The 21,540-nt window shown below is 38.1% G+C and overlaps 1 protein-coding gene across 8 annotated transcripts in view; it reads left to right on the top strand.

The window, feature by feature from the left end:
- Positions 1 to 21,540, top strand: part of STAU2 (staufen double-stranded RNA binding protein 2) — a 172,019-nt gene that overhangs the window by 25,313 nt on the left and 125,166 nt on the right. For all 8 annotated transcript variants that reach the window (XM_032127622.1, XM_032127585.1, XM_032127595.1 and 5 more), the window contains 2 exons: positions 811 to 970; positions 3,262 to 3,397. In XM_032127622.1, the coding sequence (XP_031983513.1) occupies positions 811 to 970; positions 3,262 to 3,397 (296 nt within the window). The remainder of the gene's footprint in view (positions 1 to 810; positions 971 to 3,261; positions 3,398 to 21,540) is intronic.

The raw sequence follows: 21,540 nt of genomic DNA, 5'->3' as shown, positions 1-21,540 counted from the left end.
TTGTGTACCATACAGAAGGTAGACTCTATCTAATATCTTAAACATGCGTTGAGTTTTATCTGCACAGTTTGCACAGCATGGATACTACTTGAAATAGCCCTCTGTCACAGATTTTGAAATATATGGTTTTTATCAGTTAGTCCATTTCTGAACTCTGGATGTTTACAGTTCCTGTCCTCACTATGGATTTTTCATCAAGAACTGCAGTTTCATTGATAAAGATAATATTTATTTGCTTTCTTACTTTATCTTTTTGAACATATTTGAGTTGTGACTCTGCCCTAACAAAATATTTTATTTTTAGAAATCTGGGTATGTGAGAAATTAATTCACTGTGTAAAACTATCTGGCCCAAATTCTCTGCTGCCTTGAGAAGTGTGTAGTAATTTATATTCATTCATAATTATTACAAAATTATTTTTTTTTCTCAGTAATGTGTTTAGGATTTGTTTTCTACAAGTAAAGTGACTAAACAGATTCAAATGTATGAAGAAATGTGTTCTTAGCTGGCCTGTATATAGTCTTCCAAGAGCAGAGGATCAGTTTGAAGTTATTCTTACTTGTTTTAAATATTATTCTGTTCTTTGATAATTGACATTACCATTACACTAATTTGCTTTGTGATTTGAAAGGCCAAATGTTGCCCACTGATAAGGTCACTGATCTCTGGAGGAATCAGATGCGTTATCTGGGAGTTGAATACAATGAAAAGAGAGCATGGTTTCTCTTCAGTCCTGGCAGCTTTTATACAGATTGTTCTAATCCACAGTGATAATCTTTCCAGTGTTTACCTGTTCTTTGTCTTTGAAGATGTTCACAGTGCAGCTGACTCTTGGAGAACAGACATGGGAAGCTGAAGGAAGCAGTATTAAAAAGGCCCAACATGCTGCTGCTAGCAAAGCATTGAATGAAACTACCCTTCCCAAACCAACGCCTAGACCACCCAAAAACAATGTAAACAATAATCCAGGTATGACATTTTCCTCTGTGTGTTAGATCTTGTTGAAGTGTTGCCATATTATAGCACCAAATAAGTAATTTTAACAAGATACTTAAATTTGTAGGTTGAAAATCAACATAGCTATAGTATGACTGGATAATGGAGAACCTCTAGTGAGCTTTCACAGAATTTCTAATGCACATACCTAAAAAGGTTGAACTGTAAGGGAATATATTATTTAGGTAATGCTTTGATATGAACAAAGTGATCATATGTGATTAACAGTAAGCAGACAGGAGAAAACTGAGTTGACTAAAACACATTTCCCAATGAGTTACTTGAGCTAACTTTCCAATGAAATTGGAAATTTTATGCAGTCCAATCCTGTGAAATTGCATCTCTGGGATAAACAAAAGGCTGGGATTTGGCATGAGAACTTTGACAGGTAATTTCCTGCTTGCTGAGTTTTCCTTCAGAGCAACGTGTGCTTTCAAAAAGATTTCAGGTGGCTTTAGAAACTTGTTTCAATAATAGAAAGAATGTATACTGGTGGCTTGCATCATTCATTTTGGGTTGTTATCTGCAAGTTGCCTTCAGTGCATGCAAAACCTTCTAAGGTACATGTCTCATGCACATGCTCAGTGATCTGTTCTGTCTTGATCAATAAAATAAAGAAAAAAAAAATAACTTCATTTCAGACTGTTGTAAAAGAAATCAAGTCATGAGAATATTTTCTTTTTTATATTTTTTAACAATCTGTTCCACCCTGCCTCTTTTCTGTTTTCCTTTATTCCCTTTCAATTTCTGCCTCCCCTTCCCCCCCTTTTTAAAATGCATTCTTCAGCCACTTCCTTAAAATGAAGTAATTTTCCAGTTAATTTTTTCTGTGTTGGGAAGAGAAAAGCAGGAGTAAATTTCCTTTAGCACTTGTGAGTATTATCCTGAGCATTAGCCATGAAGGATTGTTTGAGAATGGTGTGGTAGCATTCTCTCACTCCTTTGGAGATCAGTACGTGCCTCTCCAGACCCAGGACACTGTTTTTTCTCTGTTCCCTTCACAGCCACTGTGACTTTGGCTGCTTAGAAAGCAGGAGGCTCAGTCCTCTATGAAAAGGGATCCTGAGTTTGGTTCTTGACATTGCAGAGTATTACTGAGGTTCTAGAGTTTTTTGGCTTTGAGCATATTCTTAGAGGGAAAATCTGATAACAAGAGAAATAGGCTGTAAGAGAATTCATTAAAAATTGTATCACTTAACACTGTAAATTCCCTCCAAGAAAGGTGCATTGATATGCACTGGTATCTTCTCATCAAAATGACATTCTGTATTTTTATAAAAAATTTCAATTCATGATAACATCTTGCTCTGGAAGATATAAGAATTGTTGTTGATATGTTTTTGAGTAAGTGATGCATAAACATTTTCATCATTTGGCATATAAAACTTCAATTTCAGACTGGAAAATTAATCATAGCTGTTTTAAGGGTAAATTTATTTGAATCTCTCATGAAAATATTTTCAAAATGTATTAACTCCTTTTTATTGGAATGCACATTTAGCTCATTTAGGATTCTCTTACAACAGTGCAAGTGGAGATTACTGTAGCTGAACATTTTAGCTAAGAAAAAAAAAAGAAAGGAATTGGATGTAACTTTTTTGTCATTTTTGAAACCGTCCAGGTGTGCAAGTACTGGCTGCCTTCTATTTTTGCATTCTGTCACCAGTAGATGGCTGTAGTTGCACTGATTTCCAGGAGCTGTGTGTTCAGCCTGTTAGATCACTCCTATGAGACCATTAGTTCTTAGACATAGCCTTAAGTTTTCAAGTCTTGCAAATAAAACATTTTTTTTTAACTTGTGAGATTCCTGAATGACTGCAATAATGCCTGTTACTTCATGCTTGTTTCAATGACTCTTTGCTCTATTCATGGTTTTGTTTAATGGTATTCAGCAGAAAGACACATTATTCTATTATCTTTATAGTTCTTTCAGAAAGTGTCATAATGTATTATAAGTACTTTGGAAAGATGAATAACCAGCTTGATTATTACACTGACTTTCTCGTTCATATGTGAAGATTAATCCACTGAAACTGCATAGAGAATGCACTGAGAGAGATTTTTAAATGTTCTTTTTCATTGCTTGTGAATTAAGTTGGCGTCTACATTGCCATCTTTTAAAGAAACGGAAATGTCTTTTTAGTTGTATCTTTTTAATTTAAGAGCAAAAAAATATCGTGTAGGTCTCTCTTTGCAGCTCTGTCCTGCTTGTGTGTTTTTCAGTATTTCTGGTTGGAGCACCTTACTTCGTTTGTTTTTTGCAGGCAGTATAACACCAACTGTGGAGCTGAATGGTCTGGCGATGAAAAGAGGAGAGCCTGCCATCTACAGGCCATTAGATCCAAAGCCGATTCCCAATTACAGAGCAAATTATAATTTCCGGGGCATGTACAATCAGAGGTTTGTATTCTTCCTGTTATTTTATTTTTTTATCCTTATGTTCTAAGTCTTCATTAACTTTCTAGGTTATTTCAGAGTAAAAGAAAACTAAAAATTTTGTTAAGGAGAGTCTGCAGTCTTATTTAGAAACAGGCATAATTACCTCCTAGGAGAGACAGGTGCCCTAAGCACATCACAAGGAATAAAGTGTAAAACCCACTGCTTTTTTTTTTTTTAATGTGCATTAAAAAGCACATTATACAGTCATGGTAGTGAGGAGACAGGGCATTAACTTAAAGAGAGGTTTTGCTTTTTCTTTGCTGTCGTGTCATGTGATTAGAATCTGTGTAATCAAAAATGAAGCACTTTTTTCTTAGAAATGGAATATAAAATTGGAAGAACTGCATTTTGAAAACTGGCTTGAAGCCATTTTCAGGTTTTTGGTTTTTTAACCATTCTTCCTGGTCAACTCTGAGTTCCTTAATCCTCAAAGTTTGGTTAGGAAAAATCCTTTATTTCACAGTTTAGAAACCTATATTCAGACTCATGTCAATTTGTAATCTGAAGAACTTCTTTCTCTGAGATAGGCTTTTTTCCCATTTTTCCATATTTGTCCCCAGAGGAACTGTATTAGATCAGGTCTTTTGAAGCTCCAAAAGTGAGACCAAGTATGATATGTAATATGAGAAAAAACCAAACCAAAACAGGTCAGAAAGTTCTAATCACATGTTTTATCAGTGAAAAATGTTACCTTTTTTATAAAGTTTTGCTCGATGGATTTCATTTTATGCATCTCATAATTATCAAACAAAAAGAACTCTGAAGGAGTGTTTTGGTTCAAAATTACTCTTTATTAGAAATTGAATTGCAATGTTGAAAGGCAATGTTGAAAAATTAAGGAGTTTAAAAAAAAGCAGCATTTCAGAATTGTCTAATATTTCAATTGACTTAATTCTATTTTACTTTTCCCCAGACTTTTAAATCATGAAAACTTGGTAAGTGTAGGGTTTTAACACTTCATTCTGAGTTGTTTTTTTGTTGTTTTTCTTTTTTTAGCTGGTGAGTTGTGGGTTTTTTTATAACAACAATACCTAGAACTATAGAAGACAAACCCCCCCCCCAAATAACCTGAAAGAAACCCTTTAATTAGTCTATGGAACAGTGCCTGATTTTTGTATCACTTATTTTATATTTCTAGTCACTGCTGACCTGGGTCTCTGCTTACATACATCATGGTTTAAAAAGCTAATTATGGTGCCTGAAATGAGTTTAGTTAGTATTTAGAAATCCTTCATTTATTTGAATTGCTTTTATAGTGAAATTAGTTTGACTAGCAGATATAACGCTATACTGGAAAAAAGTGAAAGCTAGTTAAAGGCATAAAATGTGGAATTCTGGAATCTGAACTTAATTGTGGAAATGTATTGGTGGAAATAGAATGTCAAAACACTCAGCATTTACTAACTCTTAATATTTTATTTCTTTTCATAGAAAATGATTAGTATGTCTAGTTCAATCTATAAGTTTGCTTCTTTGGTAACTTTCATGAGAGCCATGTTTTGGTGGTAGGGTAAAATGATTCATGAACGTTATTTTTCTGGGCATGTTAGGTAGCCAAGGCCACTTGATTTTTCTGATCACAAAACAAATAGGCTGGGTGGGACAGAAGGCTAGAATCTGTGCTTGCTTTTTCATTGTGCTTATTTGAGTGCAGTTACCCCTGCAGAATAGCTAATAGTACTGTGGCTATTAAATTGAATAATCATAAAACTAAGTAGTAAATAACTGGACTTACCTGTCTCTTTGCATAAACACATACCCGCTGTGCACACACCATATATACACATGAATGCCAGAGTAAAGAGGAAGCAGAAAAATGATCTGTATAGTACTGTGTTAGAAATAATTGTTCATTGCCTTGTTTTGTATTGGGAGGTGCTGGCCTTTTATGATCACAATAAGAAAGGCACTTAGACTTTGTAAGCCATCATTTAAATGCTGTTTATTAGAGCTGCTGATTTAAGAAGAGAATATTGCAGGTAATCTTCCATACCTTCAGTAGTGTGAGCCCTGAGTGGTGTGGCATTGAACACTACTGCTTCTCATGGGTACCACACCATGCTGACCTCAGCTACAGCAGAGATTAACCCCTCTTGGTCGTTCACACTCTTACAGGATTTGCTTACAAGGAGACAACCTTGTCAGCAATAGTCAGGAATGATGGTCACGTGAGAATTTCCTGCTGTGCTGTCAGATAAAGGCAGAGCCATGCAGGTGGTACCAAGGGGGATCTGCCTAGGGGCCCATCTCTTGCCACAAGTCTGTCCTGTGGCCGAGGGATTTGAGCAGCACAGCCCCATCCTGTGAGCCATGCTGGGCACAGCCCATGAGGCTCAGCGTGGCTGCAGTGTGGGGCACTGGCTGTGATAGGAAGGATCCTGCACCTCTTCCAGTCAGCATCACTTGACACCTCCTACTCACCCTCATCACAGGCAAGCCTGGAGACAGATTCTGGATCTGTTACAATAGCCAGTGAAGTTTGAAATACGAAGCATATGTTCCTGTGGTATGATATGTTACATTTATTTTCTTCTACTGCCATGTTGTATTTAGCATTAGTTTTCTGATTTTTGCAAATTGGATAGTAGAATAGAGGTATTGCTGAAGTACCCAAATAAATGCAGATCATATAGACAGTTAAAAACAAGATTTGAGTATTAATGTAGATCATATGCTGCAAGAAGTATTTTTCATTTTCATTAGTTTCTGACTGTAGATTATTTTCCGTTATTAAAACAGATACAAAATATGTTAAATAAGTTGGAAGCTTTGTCTTTTATACTGTGTCTGAATTCCCTTTACTGATCTCTGTTTAAAAAAATGTGTTTTTCAAATAGGTGAAGTTACAGATTAAGATTAGGAGATTGCATTAGGGAAACTTTGATTCTGGCAAGGCTAATGGCTTGAGGAAAAAATAGGGTATTAAGATCATTCCAGGGCATATCTTTAGACCAGTTAAGTTTAGTGTTTCAACTGGCACAAAAGACCCTTTTCAGTATCTCATGGAAATGTGGTCTGAGACTGCAATTCATATGCAAAGTTGACAGCTTGATTCCATGTCAGGCTAAGATGATTAATGTCAAAGTGGCAGTGATTCCTCCTCCTTTATTTGTCCCCAGCCTTTGTGTCCGTGAATATTTCCTGGCTCCAGCACTGGAAGTTGAGCTGCTTAGAAAGTAATCAGGGGGAGAGGAAAGGAGAAGTTACTCCTTGACTTACAGCTGTACTGAGACACCTTCTTTTCTAGTCACACAAGAGCTTTTGCCTTCACCAGAGAGGGGCAGTGTGTATTTGGAATGTATGCTCTCTCACATGCAGTGGAGCATATTTATATGGGCAGTGTGTTTTACAGAGGTTGTTGAAGCAGGTTTACATGTAAGGGGCAAACATCCATTTGCAAGGTCTGCAGCTGATGGTGTAAATTTATAGTGAAGGTGATAGCTACTTTCATGGAAAAAAAGGAAAGAAAACAAGTAAGAGGGAAAAAGGAGAAGGGGAAGGTTTTCCTAGCAGCCAGCATGGAAGGCAAGTGGTGCGATGTTCCAGATGAGCATCCTTCCATAGGTGTTCTCTGCAATGCAGCAAGTGTTCCCTGTAACACTTTCCCATAGTAATTCTGTGGTTTTTATCAGAACATGTTCTAGCTACCTGTTGCTTACAGTGCTGATAGTGCTGCACCAGGGTAGGTGTTGGATACTGGCTGTTTATAGAGCTTTGTGCATGCAAAACTCAGCATGGCAGAAAGCAAGAAATTCAAGGCAGTGTGTAACACCGTGGGAAGGTTTTAGCCTTGTAAGTCTCTTCCTGTGCTATGTTAGGAGGGGCAGGGAAAGTCATCTCCCCTCTTAGGGTAGATAAAATACAGTCCAGTTTGGAACTGGATGAGGCATGGATGTTTTCATCCTGACTCTTCACTCAAGATAGTGAATGCAGTACTGGCTAACTTGTTAACAGCATTGGGTCATTGCCATTATACTGCATATCGTGGCAGGCTGATAAAGTCTGTGTGATGCTGAGCTGAATTGTGTGAAGTTACCATCTTAGGTCTCTGGTAGTTTGGGTACCTGTATGCTGCAGATCATTTCACAATGTAGATAAGAACTTGGAGTCCTCTCTGGATTTTCTTTATTGAACTAAAATCCATGCAAGTTTGGTAAAAGAAAGTTTGATGGCCTCTGATAAGACAGAGCTTTTAAAAAAGTTGTCAACCCTGAATCCAGCCATGTTAGACAACTTCTTATTTAACAAAGGTTTCTGTATTCCTAACTGAGATTATAATAGAGGAAAATACTCTTTTGGCACTCAAAATCTGTCAATTATATACAACCAATTTAAAGGCTCACAGGTTGGAGTTTCAAGCAATTTTGCAACAAAGGCACACGAAGACCTTTCAGTTCAAACACTATATGTTACAGAAAAGCTAAAAATGGTGAACATTGCATTTTTTATGTCTTCTTTTATCTAAGAGTTTTACAGGCTGACTCTGGGGAAGGAGGTGCTGATGCTTTCAGGGCCAGGTTGCTAACTGATGTAGCTTGCGTGTTTGTCAGCACAACATTTGGCACGAGTGGGAGAACTGGCACACTACTCAGCACAGGCCAAGTCTTGAGACGGCGGCTCAGGTTTGAGAAGTATTGGCAGAGCTGGGGACAAAACATGTGCACACTCTCATATCTGTAGCCAATGCTAGAACCCGTACTCCCTCGCATCTCTGGCTTAAATGCAATTGGCTTAAACCATGCAAAAAAGAATTAAAAACATGGCTGTTTAAATTAGAGCAGTTAAACAATAAAATAAGGCATCAATTCTGACTACAGGGTTGTACAGCTTGCCTTATTACCATTGAATGCTGGTTTGTTTTATTTTATTATTTTTTTCTTCGGTTAGGATTGAAGAGAGTCATTCCTGAAGTTTAATTGTCCTGCAGTACTTTCAATTACAGAATGTCTGTAAGTGATAGAACAAATTATATCTTACAGACTTACCTAAACTAACAGTTTTCAGCCAAGAAATAAAACCACTAGAAACTCAACAGCAGCTTTTGAGGTTTTAGTTTGGAGAGTAGTGTTAAGGACATCATAAAACCCAACCCTTGTGTTTTGGGAGAATTCAGAAGTTGTTTCCTTAATATATAAAATTCCTTAATATGTGTCTAACCACAATCTAGCGAGCTTGAAAAATCTATATTCAAAAAAAAAGAAGTTTCAAAATTTAAACCACTTGTGAAATATAGGAGCAAAGGGATTACAAAACAATGACAAGCTAAAGAACGGAAATAAAGTAATTAAAGCAGTTTCTTGCTTGGTTTCAAGGAATTTGGATGGTGTGATAGCTCTGCAAGCATGTCACGCAAAGTGGTGGTGTTCCTAGGATAAACTACAGCTTCTGTGCACTTGGACAGTTTATGCTGCATTGAGCCTTCATCTTAGTCTTGTGTATGGTTGCTTCCTCCTGCATATATGTTGTATACTACAGGCTAAGGGGAAGACTGTTCCCTTTCTCCTTTGGGCATGGAGGAGTGCACAAACCATTCCTCCTTTTCTCTTTTTTCATAGCTCTGCCTTTCTGAGCACATTTTTCTTTGATGTTAATGAATGCTTCTTTACAGTTTGCACAACCAAACTCAGAATAATAAAGCAGCAGCATATTCTTGCCTCTTGTGGAGCCAGCTATGCTGCCTGGCCACAAAGCACAGGGCATCACCCTACCTGGCCATGTCGTTCCTACCTGCCAGGTATCCTGCTCTCCTGCTGGGTACTCAGTTGCTGCATAGAACTGTCTGCTTAGACTTCTTTGCTCCTGAAGTGAAGTATATCAGCCCTGTGGAGTAGTGCCTAAATACTGAACACACACTTTAAAAGTGAGGGATAATAAAAGAAAGCTTGAGGGCTGGTCTTTGGCCAACTACATCTGCAGCTGCTAGCTTCACATTGGACTAACATGTTATCCTATCTAATGATCAAAGAGAGAATAGAGTGTGTGATTATTGGATAAATTACTAAAATTGTCAAGTCATATTAATAAAAGATTGTATGGTGAAAGACTGGAATAAAATGAAAAGTTTGTTTCTTTTGTGAATGCTGACTTAAAGATTTAATATGTGCATGAAAGGAAAAAGATTTGAGGGAAGTGTTACTTGACATGAGTGCTTAGTAATGCAATCTAAATCCTCACCCAACTTCATTTATTTCACAAAAGTTACATAGTCCTGTGAGAGGGGAAAAAAGGAATATCTAGCCAGAGGAACAGCTGTAGAACCCAAATTTTGAAGTGTGTGGGTTGCAATGCAGGAGACAATGTAAAAATCTGTTGATATTACCATCTCCAAAACTACACCTACAGTTATACAACCCAGTTATCTAATTTAGAGAAAGAAAATGAAGTCTGAAATTTTCCTGACCTTTAGATGTTCTTCTGGGCTTCTGAGCACCCTGTTTACCTTCTAGCAGAAGACTGCTCTCTGCATGGAGAGCCTCATTCATTTGAGGCACAAATATTCCAGTGCATAATATAAAAGGTTGTTGGATCTGAAAGGCTTCAATCTAGTATTGATTAGATCAGCCAGCAGCCTGGAAAATGTAAAACTCAGATTACTTCATGGAGTCTTTTTGTTACTCTAGGCACACAATTAACCTAATATCTGTTGCTGAATTCCCATTATTGAAGCTTTATGTTGGGGCTTGCTGCAACAGAGGAGGATTTTATGCACAGCTGTGTGTAAAGCAGATTTTTTTCCCAAGCATATATACTGTGGCAGATGTGGGACACTAAGTTGCTTAAACATAGACCTCTAGTGCCACTTGAGACATTGTAGGGTGTGTGAGACATCCACATGGGACCAGTGGATTTAGCAGAAGACCTAGAGGAGACCTTTACTAGAGTGGCAGCGAAAGGTCAGGCAAGATACCCTAGAGTATTTCAAATGGGCCTGCATAGCTAAGTTTAGGCAATTGAAGGAATCCCTAAAAGCGATGTTCAGTCATCATACCATTTCATATAATCCACCAGGACTCCAGCTATTTGTGAGAAACTTCTCTGTTTCGTGGATCGGTCCTGTGTCACATTATGTGGATGTTTTAGGTACATGACTGCATGTCAAATTGTACTGTGTGTTTGTGTTTAGGCAGCTAGGTGCAGTTCTTTTCAGTGCTGGTGGGATTTGGATCCAAGCTCAGATGCCTTTCAAATAGTCTCTGCCTGTATATTAGAAACTCAGTCTCCCTTTATAACCAGTGGAAGGATTAGTCAGAACAATTCCTAGTCTAGAATGCTGTTTGTCATGCCTTAAACTAGGTTGTCTATGTTTTGTATGGATCTCTCCAGAGCTTCACTTTTATAGTAACTTAGTTTCTACACATTAACTAAATACCTAAATTTAGGCATCTGAATCTAGAGCTCTGAGAAATAATCCTAAGAATGTTGATTTGCAATAGTTTTATGAGTGCTATAGTGGGAGTCATTTGACTGTTGCAATGGAAGGACTGAAAAAAAGACAAAAAATCTCTCTCCAGGGAGAAGAGGGACAGAAAAATATTAAAAGAACAAACTCTTTGGGGAGATATCTGGGTAAGAGCACTTTTGAGGAGAGGCGGGCATGCAAGTACTGAAATGCTTTTGATTGAATAAAATAGTGTTTTGCTGCAAGAAGCTGTTTGGCTGTGCAGACCAGTGCCCTTGCTCCCCAAGTGAAGTGAACCCTCAGTTCTGGAACCCGTTGTGTGGAACTGATTACAGCAAACAAACCCCGTGGTTTGTGGGGGAGCAGTGTGGGCACCCAGTGGCACCACTGGGATTTTTACTTTGCTACAGTTGTCAGCTTCAGACCTGACAGGTACTATCTTCAGGGTACAACACTCCTCCCCTAAAAAGGCTGGAGTCAGAGGTGCTTTGCCTGCATTTCCAGTCAGTGTTGCAAAATTCTGTCCTTAGAATTTGCATTTTAAAGATTGAGAGGTGTGATGATAAAAAGTGTTTACTGACTGACTTTGCAAAAACTCCTTTCTGCATTCCTCTCACTGCTCCCAGTAGTTTGGGAAAAGAAACTTGGAAGAAATATTAAAAACTACTTGGAAATAGAAATTAGGAGTTTGGTTAGAATAGGTTATATCTCCTATAATACACTATTATTCAATTCTGAACAGATATCAATTTTAAAGAATTAAAACTTAGGGGAAAAAAGAATAGTCCGAAGAATAATGCAAGTGATTGTTCAGATTAGCAATTTAATTGTTCAGCTGGAAATGGCTGATTTAGACCATTAGATGGCAGCATGAATTTGTGCAAGAATTTCTCAGCAAAAGCACTCTCAAAAAAAGTTGCCCTTTTCTATTCTGAAGCTTTTCATGACTTTAAAATGTCATAATTCCAGCATAAATCAATTAAAACCAGGTTTTCTGCAAGGCTTTGTCTCATCATTCCCTTCAAGTTTTCTTCTATAATAATTGAGGCTCTAATGCAGTAGCTTCAATGGCAGTTTTCCTTTTTTATGTAAATCTAGTGCGAGTAAAGGATGCCAGTTTGCCAGTAGTGTCGATTAAGTGTTTGGTTTATCTGCACAAAGCATGAATTCTGCATTTCATCAAATTAATTCATTCCTCAGGCCTGACCTAAAGACATTTCCTTAAAGATCAGTCTGCAACTTGGCCGCTAAGCCTGCAGTCTATTCATACTAATGAAGCTTTCCAATGATTTGAACATCTATGTGCTTGGAAGGGATTGAGATTGCCAGCTGATGCTTGATTCAGTTACGTACATTACCAGTTGAGACAGGATTCAGATCATATCTTACAGCAAAGTCTTGTACATCACCCTTTTATTTCCCCTATTAGTGTGTTGGCATTATGGTGTAATAATCCAGTCACAGACTTTTAAATTAATTCTTTCTGTTCATCTTCTGCATGCTACATTTCACTTCCCCTGGCCTATTTGTTCCCACTAGTTGCCTGCCTCCCACACAGGCGTATTGTTACAAGAAAAGTGTTGAGTACAGCTGTGGTAAGATTTTTCTTTGCTAGTATCTGTTTCTAGGAAAGGAAAAGGGAGAAAGTCAGTCCATTTCCTGTTGGTTTAAAACAGCAGAAACATCTGTTTGTCTTAAGATAGTTTTCCCAAAAGAACAGTGGCAAGGGAGCTTGCAGGTGATGAGCTTTACCATTGCCAGTAGCTATCAGTTTAGACAATAGTGATTAGTATGGTTGCCTTAAAACAAAATTAAGATTCCTTAAATGGCAGAGGATATTTATTCCTGTAGTAAATTTTTTGATAGCTAATGTTTAATTGCTGCAGCGTTTTAAATCTTAAAAATACATAGAGTATTTGGGATCAGAAAACCCAGATTCTGCTATGGAATGTATAGATTCCACTAAATGCTGTCCAAGATTGATTTTTCTGCAATCTCCTCACCCTGTTATCATGAATTTGCACAATGCACACCAAATGGTGTTGGGTGACGTGTCCTGGGACAGTGTGCATATAATCCTTCTGGCAAATGCATCCTGTCACTACCATCCACTACATTAATGGGTACATTTAACGTGTGAGGGATCAATAACATATATACTCTTAAGTGTATTTACAGTATTACACTGACAGCTGTTAAAATACTGTTATGTAGGCTAAAAATCAAGCTGACAGAATAGAGAGCAAGGTTTGAGGTTAGTCTTCCAAGTACAGTGTCTCTTCATTCTTCAAGTCAATACACTCACCTGGTATCATTAAAATCTTTTTAGCTGTAATTGTAGAGCATCTAGATGCTTCATCACTCTTCATGCCTAAAATGCGATGCATCAGGCATGACATTGTACAGTATTGCAGCATTCTAAACAATCTTTGGTCAAGATGAAGTCGTTTTGTCATTGACATCTTGGCCCTGTTTGTGGAGGAGCTCCTAAGTCCTAATGCTTCAATCTTTTCTTAATTAATATTTTCATTTGTTTTCTTTCAGGATATAGTGACCTTTCCAGACCACTTCCTTTCTTGCTCTATCTGCTAAGAGGACTGCCCTTGCCTTCTGTGGTCCTTAACTCATGTTTTGACTATTTCTCCTGAAGCTTCTTCAGTAGACAGTGTTCTTTACTTTGGGTTTTTAACTTCCTCAGATCTTTCTCTGCCCTGGAGGAAGTGCATCTGGCTCCAGATGTGTCTCTCCATGTTTCAGATGTGATTTTTTGTGTTCTTACAGAGGCTGAAAACATAGAAGTGTAATACAATCCTGCCTTTGGTTTCCTAATGTCTATCTTTCAACACTGCCCTTCCACGTGAGAGACTTCCTGTAAACCTTCTGATCCAAAGATCTTCAGAGCCAACAGCGTGCCCCAGCAGCCTGTGAATCGCTTCAGTCTGTTGGCTTTGCAACTCACTGGATGTTCTTTCTCTAGCCCTGCCTTTAACACAGCCAGCTTTACTTTCAGGGTATGGACAGAAGACTAGTCTTGTTGGTATGTATGAAAACAAGCACTGATTCAGAATGCTCCTCCAGGAGCAGGAATATTTTGGGTGTGTTTTGTTTTTTTCCACACAGTTAGCTTTTTATTCACCCTTATCTTTTCCTGTACTTCTGCTGAACTAAGGGTATTTCAGCTGGGACACCTGTGAGATAGTGGGTTCAATGGAAACAAGCCTGTGTGGCCTCCTTTCTTGTTATGGCCTTTCTGCTGTGTCCAGAACCCGAATATTGGTTACCAGTAAATGTGTTCTCTTTCCTTTGCCTGCATGTGGTAATTACAGGGGTGAACTGCTGTTAGAGCTCAAACTTTACTTTGAGAGGTTGCCATAATTTTCTTGAGGGAAGCAAGCAGAAAGAAGGTTAGTGGCTAATTTTTTTAACAGCTTATAGCTCTTAAGGATCTGACTGGAATAGTACTCCATCCTTACAGGTCTTTGTCACTTTCGAACTGAAAGTTCTGCTACAGAATGCGAAAGTATTGAATATTCTGAAGAAAGGTTTTCGAGATTCTTTTGTAACAGAATATATGCAGTCTGAATGCACACCTTTTCACCAGCAACCACTGTGTTATAGTTTCTCTTCACATCTTGTCTATAATACTGATTTTGGTGGGTGCTTGTGTTCTGTGAAAGAAAGTACAGTTAACATCTCTTCTGAAATGCTAATTCACAGGATCTTCCAAAAATCTGCTTGTCTTCACAGGATATTTTAAAGAAGAATGCCAGTTTGAGTTGGTTTTTACTGTCACAGAAAGAATAGTTGCATTCACAGGTACTCATCAGGTACTTTGGCACCATGATTTGTTTGGATTGTATGTTTTACTAAAATGGGGTTGAATCCTTCAGTGTTGTGATTAAAAGGAAAATCATCTCTGTACAAAAAACAGCCCAAAAGACTTAGCTTAGAAGTTCTGTTCCATGACAGAGGAGAATGTGGACTCTAATTACCTTATTGATTTAGATTCAAGTCTGACAAGTGTCAGGGAAACAAAAATGAGAATTCTTAAGGAGGTAGACATCAGCAGCAGAGACTTCATTCTCTTCAGTAAAGGTAATCTCTATGTTAACCTTGTTTACTTGACCTTAAGTCAAAGGTCATAATAATCATTCCAGGTATTAGGAAGAATTTCTTTACCAAAAGGGTTGTCAAGTAGTAGAAAGGCTGTCCAGGGACGTGCTTCAGTCACCACTACAGGAGGTATTTAAAAGACACATAGATGTGGCACTTAATGATATGGCCTAGTGGTGGACTCATTAATGCTGGGTTAGTGGTTGAAGTCAATTTTCTTAGAGGTCTTTTCCAACCTAAATAATTCTATGATTCCATTTTAACAGTCCTTGGTATCTCTTTCCTTCAAGGCTTTTTTTGAGTCCCTGTTTTCTAGAATACAATTCCACCCCATCTTATAAACATTTCTTACATTTCCTACCTTTTAGAAAGTCTGCAACCTTGTATTTTAGTGTACTGATCTAACATGATCTAAAATTTTTTTCTTTGTTAATATTCAGTACTAAATTGTATTTGCTGGACCAACTGAGATAAGTCACTGTGGTTTGGTGACCACTACTATGGCAGTTTCATTGTATTACTTATGCGTTTTTATTAGCAATGAATTGCTATTTACTTGTCAGTCATAGGTGTAAATCCATTATGCCCATTAAATTTTGAAAAAGAGTATTAAAGAATCAAAAAGAATATTAAATAATATTATGTCTGCTTCCCTAGGAAATGTGGTCTTTTTCTGCTTCTAAGTAGAAAGGAGTCAAGGCACTGAAAGGCTTCACCAATCATTTTTGATTTCTGACCTTTTGGCCCTTTGCAAACTTCTCTGTGGTCAATTAACAGACACCTTCCTTTCCCCTTCCAGGTGTAGATAAAGCTTCCTTCTTAAGGCCATCCACTTTTTTGTCAGCATCCTGATATGTTGTGCAGGGCAACATAAAATGCTCTCACTTGCAATTGACCAAGCTCTCTCTCTCACATTTCTTTACTTTGCAAGTCTGATGGCACAGATGAGAAGAATTCTGGATAGAAGCTTTAGCTGGCCATATGTGGCCATTTTTAGAGGTTGCAGAGCTGATAACTAGCAAGGTAGGGAAGTGTGCATCCTCAACTGCACTCATCTGCTGAGGAGTGGCTTATTAAATCAGAATTAAGTGGGATTTTTCAGCTTGTTCTTACTTTCAATCCTTTAATTTCCAATTTTAAAGTAATAGGTTAAATTTCTTACTGATGATAATGCAATTTAATGCCTGTATGTTTACATTCCTCAAAGGGGGAAAGGAATGTTGAACAGTACACACTAATTATTTGAATTTAAGTAAATTTGGATGGTGAGAATCACTCTATGAACTTTCTTGGGCCTTCTTCCTCTGTGAACTTTCAGGTTAATTAATTCCTATGAAGTCTTAGCCCTGAGATGATTTTATTAGTAACACTTTTATTAGTATTATATTGCTGGCATAAATATATAATAAAATAAGTGAGATACTTCACTCACTAGACTTAGTGTCTAGTCTGGCAAGTGACATGATTTTTTTCTTTTTTTTTTGACACAGGTTTCTTATGTAAAAAGAAAATGATACTGTAGTGAGATATGCAGCATTGTTTATGTTCTTTTACTGTAATGGCTATTTAGACAGCATTCTCAGTAACCACTCTGCATGCTTGTAAAGATTAGTGAGTAATACAGTTCATGGGAAATTTTATGAGCTGAAGTAGATAAGACTTTGAGATGTTTGTCTTCTGGATGTCTGCTTTAACCTCTAAAGTATGCAGTGTGCATCACAGCTTCATTGTTTTCCCCTTTTATTCTTACTGTACTTGGTTTTGTGTCACAGAAAAGAACCTTTTCTTTTTCCTTGTATTTATCTTTTCCTTCCCCCAACCCCCATCTCCATTCAGCTCTGTCCACTTGACATTTTCCTATGTCTTTAACTGTGGAGGCACTATTCTTGTTATGTTCCTATATTATCTATGTTCATTTTACATTCAAGAATATGTTGAAGTTTTGTGGACCATTTTCATTACTTAGTTATTCAGCTGATAGGTAAAAATACTTCTTTAGAGGCACATAACATTTTTTTCTCTGTTCTCTTCTTGATTCTGTTTGCTGTTTTTCACTTGTTTTTTCTACCTTAGTCTTCAGTATACAGTACTTTGGGACGTTCTTTTTTCCCCTGGGTTTTTCCCTATTACTTCTCCTAAGCTTTTTTTTTTTTTTCCTTACGTATCTTTTGCACTAGTTTCTCTTTTTTTTCCTTACATATCTTTTGAGTTTCTCTTTGTTTTTAAGAGAGAGTATTTGGGCTGTTTTGGAGACCCTTCTGGAACTTTCACATGTTCTTCATCTTAACTTCAAGGGTTTAGTTTGAGGGAGAGAGAGCAATAAAAGTGGAACCAGAGACCTGAACTTACTGTTCATGGAAGCATCTCTGAAACTAGTGCTGCATATCAAGTTCAGTATGTTTGCTCTATTACTTTTGAGCTTAATCCATGATGGTTCAAAGTCCTTAACTTAAAATGTCTGTAGCTTTCTGTTGGTTTTACTTTTAGTTACTTGTGATGAGCAACAAGTTTTTTACTTCTTGTTGTATGTATTTACTATAAATAGTAAACAAAGTAGTGATAAATGCAGAGAGTAAATATTGAAATATTTATTTCAGTCAAATGTCTGTATTTAGCAACTTGGAATTCAGAGAAACAGAGATGTGGCAATATTATCGTCTTGTCATCACAAATTCTCCTGGGAAGATTCCACATTAGATAATGTTATGTTAAACTGAATCCTCCTCCCTCTTGTTTTTCACTCAGGAATGTTTCGATATTGTGCTCGTGGAAACATGAGTCAATTTTTTTTTTTTTTACTTAGTTACTCATACTGCTTGAAGGAACTACATAGCCTCTAGCTCAGGAAAAAAAAATAGAAAAGGGAATTATCATTAGCTTCATGAAAAATTCCCAGACTCATAATAAAGTTTAAAAGAAAGTATTAATAAAAACAGACAAAAAAGTATAAAACTCAGCGTGAAATTACTGTGTACTGAAGGTAGGTTGTGTATGACTAATGTGTTAACCTTAGATGTTATGTGCCAACTCATTTTTTAGGTAAAGAGACTAAAGTAAATCTTATATTTGTGGGATTCAGTTAAGCATTTTATAGCATTAGATAAGGAAAATGTTTTCATTAAGCTGAAGGAGAAGGGGATTTGTGTAAGAAATACAGGGTGGGAAAGGAAAAGAAAAATAATCAGCAGTATTAAAAGTCAAACTAAGAGGAAGATTATTAAGTACAGTTCTTCCAGTTTTAGAATCAGCCTTTTAAGTTATTTTATTTAAAGATGTTTGCACAAGAAGTAGGAAAATGTTCATGAGATGTAAAAGGCATCATTGATACACAGGAAGGTGAAGATAGGCAGGAAGACTTGGGTGCTAGAGAGGGCTGACATATTAGAAATGCAATGAGACTAGACTTTCCAGCCTGAAATGTAAGATTAATAACATAAGCACCAGTAGTACTAACTCTGTTGTCACCTGAGGGTAATTAAATTGGAAATCACAGAACAGAAGTGTTGTATTATTAAGTATTTGCAAGATAAACTGAGAAGAACTATTGTGGTTGAATTAATGGAGAGACAAATGTGATTTTTAAGATGTGTTGAGCAAGATATTTCTGGTGTAGATACATAAATATTGCTATTATGCAGAACACTGTTAGCCTTTTATATGGTATATTGCCTACCATTCTTGGCTTTTGTGCGTAAGAACAGGAGCAAGTACGGGGAAGGGATGGAAGGATTATCAAGACCCTGGGTAGCTGCAGAAGAGTTCTGAAATACATTAACTTGTTCCCTTTCAAAGCAATGGCTGATAGGGAGTGAGAAAGCTCACGATGGAGGGTAAACAACAGAAAAATAGTAAGTTATATAAGTTACAGGATAATATTGACACATACCAAAATAACATATGTAAAAGTATAGCCAAGCTGAACATTAGGAGATTCCTAAGTATCAACTCAGCTTCTAGATCATCCTCCCAGCAGAAGCAAGTAATCTCATTTGTTTTCTAATAGACCTTAACAGATAAAGAGGATTACATTATGCAGTTGCCTGCAACTCATGGATCTTGACTGCTTAATGCAGGATTTTCTTACATTCTTGCATTTGAAGTAGAGAAGCTTTGGGGTTTCTATGTCTTAAAATGGGAAGCAACTCTGTTATGTTTTATGACTATTTTTTTAAAAAATGAACAGATGCTTTTGAATCTCTTTCTGTTAATATATTTCCATCACATGGTTATTCTTTACAATTCTTATGTAGTCAGTTAAACATTCTTTTGCTTAGGGATTTTCTACAACTAGGTCAAAATTGATTTATCCTTTGAATTCATCTTTCGAATGAAGAATAATCTGGGACAAGTATACATGATTTTTCTTTTTTTTATTCTCGTCTATGTAGCTGGGAGGAGGTCAGCATTCAAATAAGGGATGTCTGTGGCTAAAACTGATACACAATGTGTGCTTTGCTCCCTTTACATTAAGAATATCTTGTTCACTTTACATTAAGAATGTTTTTGGAGGATGTGAAAGTAATCTAGAAGAGAAGAGGCAGACTGATTCATCATAGAATGGTTTGGGTTGGAAGGGATCTCAAAGACCATCTTGTTCCAAATCCCTGCCATGGGCAGGAACACCTTCCACTAGACCGGATTGCTCCATCCAACCTGGCCTTGAACTTCCAGGGATGGGCATCCACAGCTTCTCTGGGCAACCTGTTCCAATGCCTCACCGACCTCACAGTAAAGAATTTCCCACTCATGTCCAGCCTCTCATCCACCAGTACCCCCATGTCCTTCTCAGCAGAGCTGCTCTCAGCAGTTCATCCCCCAGACTGTGTTGTTACTGGGGCTTGTCCCGATCCAGGTGCTGCATTTCGCACTTGGTCTTGTTAAACTTCATGAGATTCCCATGGGCCCATTTCTTGAGCTTGTCCAGGTCCCTCTGGATGGCATCCCATCCCTCAGGTGTGACAACCTTCCCACTCACCTTGGTGTCATGCAAATTTGATGGGGGTGCACTTGATCCCTTTGTCTATGTTATTAATGTAGATACTAAATAACACTGGTCCCAACACAGATCCCTGAGGGGCACCATTGATGTCCATCAGGACTGAGACACTAACCGATACATTCTGGATGCAACTGTCCAAACACTTTCTTATCCATCTAACAGTCCATTAATCAAATCCAGCTTGTTCCCGTTTAGAGAGAGGCATGTTGTGGGGGACTGTGTCAAAGGTTCTACAGAGGTCCAGATAAATGACATCTGTAGCCTTTTCCTTTGTCACTCCATTGTAGAAAGCCACTAGGTTGGTCAGGCAGGACTTGCCCTTAGTAAAGCCTTCCTGGCTGTTCCAAATGACCTCCCTATCCTCCCTGTGCCTCAGCACAGCTTCCAGGAGGATCTGTTCCATGATCTTCCCAGGCGCAGAGGTGAGGCTGACAGACAAGTTGTTCCCAGGTCCTCCTTTCTACCCTTCTTTAGGATAGGTACTATGTTTCCCTTTGCTAGTCTCCTGGGACTTCATCTGACTGCCATTACTTTTCAAATATCATGGAGAGTGGCTTGGCAACTAAATCCACTAATTCCCCTCAGGACTCTGTGTTGCAGCCCATCAGGTCCCAGAGAGTTGTTTATATTCAGGTTCCTCAAGTGGTCATGAACCTGACCTTTACTTACAGTAGGAGGGACTTTGGTGGTGTGGGAAGAGAGATTGCCATTGAAGACTGGCAAAACAGTTGTTCAGTACCTCAACCTTCTCCTCATCTGTTGTTATCAGCATTGTTTTTCAGCAGGGAACACGTTCTTTGACCTTCCTTTTCTGGTTAACATACTTGTAGATGCCCTTCTTGTTATTTTTTACATTCCTTGCCAGGTTCAGTTCCAGCTTCACCTTGGCTTTCCGTCCCCCATCCCTACACAACTGTACTTCATCCCTATAGTCTTCCCAGGTTACCTGTCCTTGTTTCCATGCCTGTGCATGTGCTTCTTTCTCTTTAGTTTGACCAGCAGTTCCTTACCCAGCCATGCTGGTCTCTTGTTTTCCTTGACCAATTTCTTGCTCCTGGGAATTGCTAGCTCTTGTGCTCTGTGGAAGACTTCACTAAAGATCTGCCAGCTCTGTTCTGCTCTGTTGTCCCTGCGGGCAGTCTCCCAGGGGACCCTATTGACTATCTCCTTAAAAAGCTGAAAGTTTGCTTTCCTAAGGTTCAGGAGCCTAATTTTACTCTTAATCTGACCCATATCCCTCAGAAATGGAGCTCCACCAAGGCATGATCACTGTAGCCCAGGTTGCCTCCAGTCTTATGTCCCTGATTAGCTTGCTTGCATTGGTGACCAACAGATCCAGTATCACATCCTCTCTGGTAGACCTGTCTATTACCTGGCTCAGGAATCATAAAGTAGAATCATCAAGGTTGGAAGAAACCTTTAAGATCATCAAGTACAACTATCAGTGCAGCACTACCACTGCAATACCAACACCACTAAAGCACAACATCCAGTGCCAGACCCATTTGTCTCTCAAGCAGCTACAGGGATGGTGACTCCACCACCTCCCTGGGCAACCTATTCCAATGCCTGACCAGCCTGATCATGAAAATT

This window comes from Corvus moneduloides, chromosome 1 (genome assembly GCF_009650955.1).
Source record: "Corvus moneduloides isolate bCorMon1 chromosome 1, bCorMon1.pri, whole genome shotgun sequence".
Classification (NCBI taxonomy): domain Eukaryota; kingdom Metazoa; phylum Chordata; class Aves; order Passeriformes; family Corvidae; genus Corvus; species Corvus moneduloides.
Note: the sequence above shows the minus strand (reverse complement) of the source record. Positions and strands in the feature narration are given on the sequence as shown.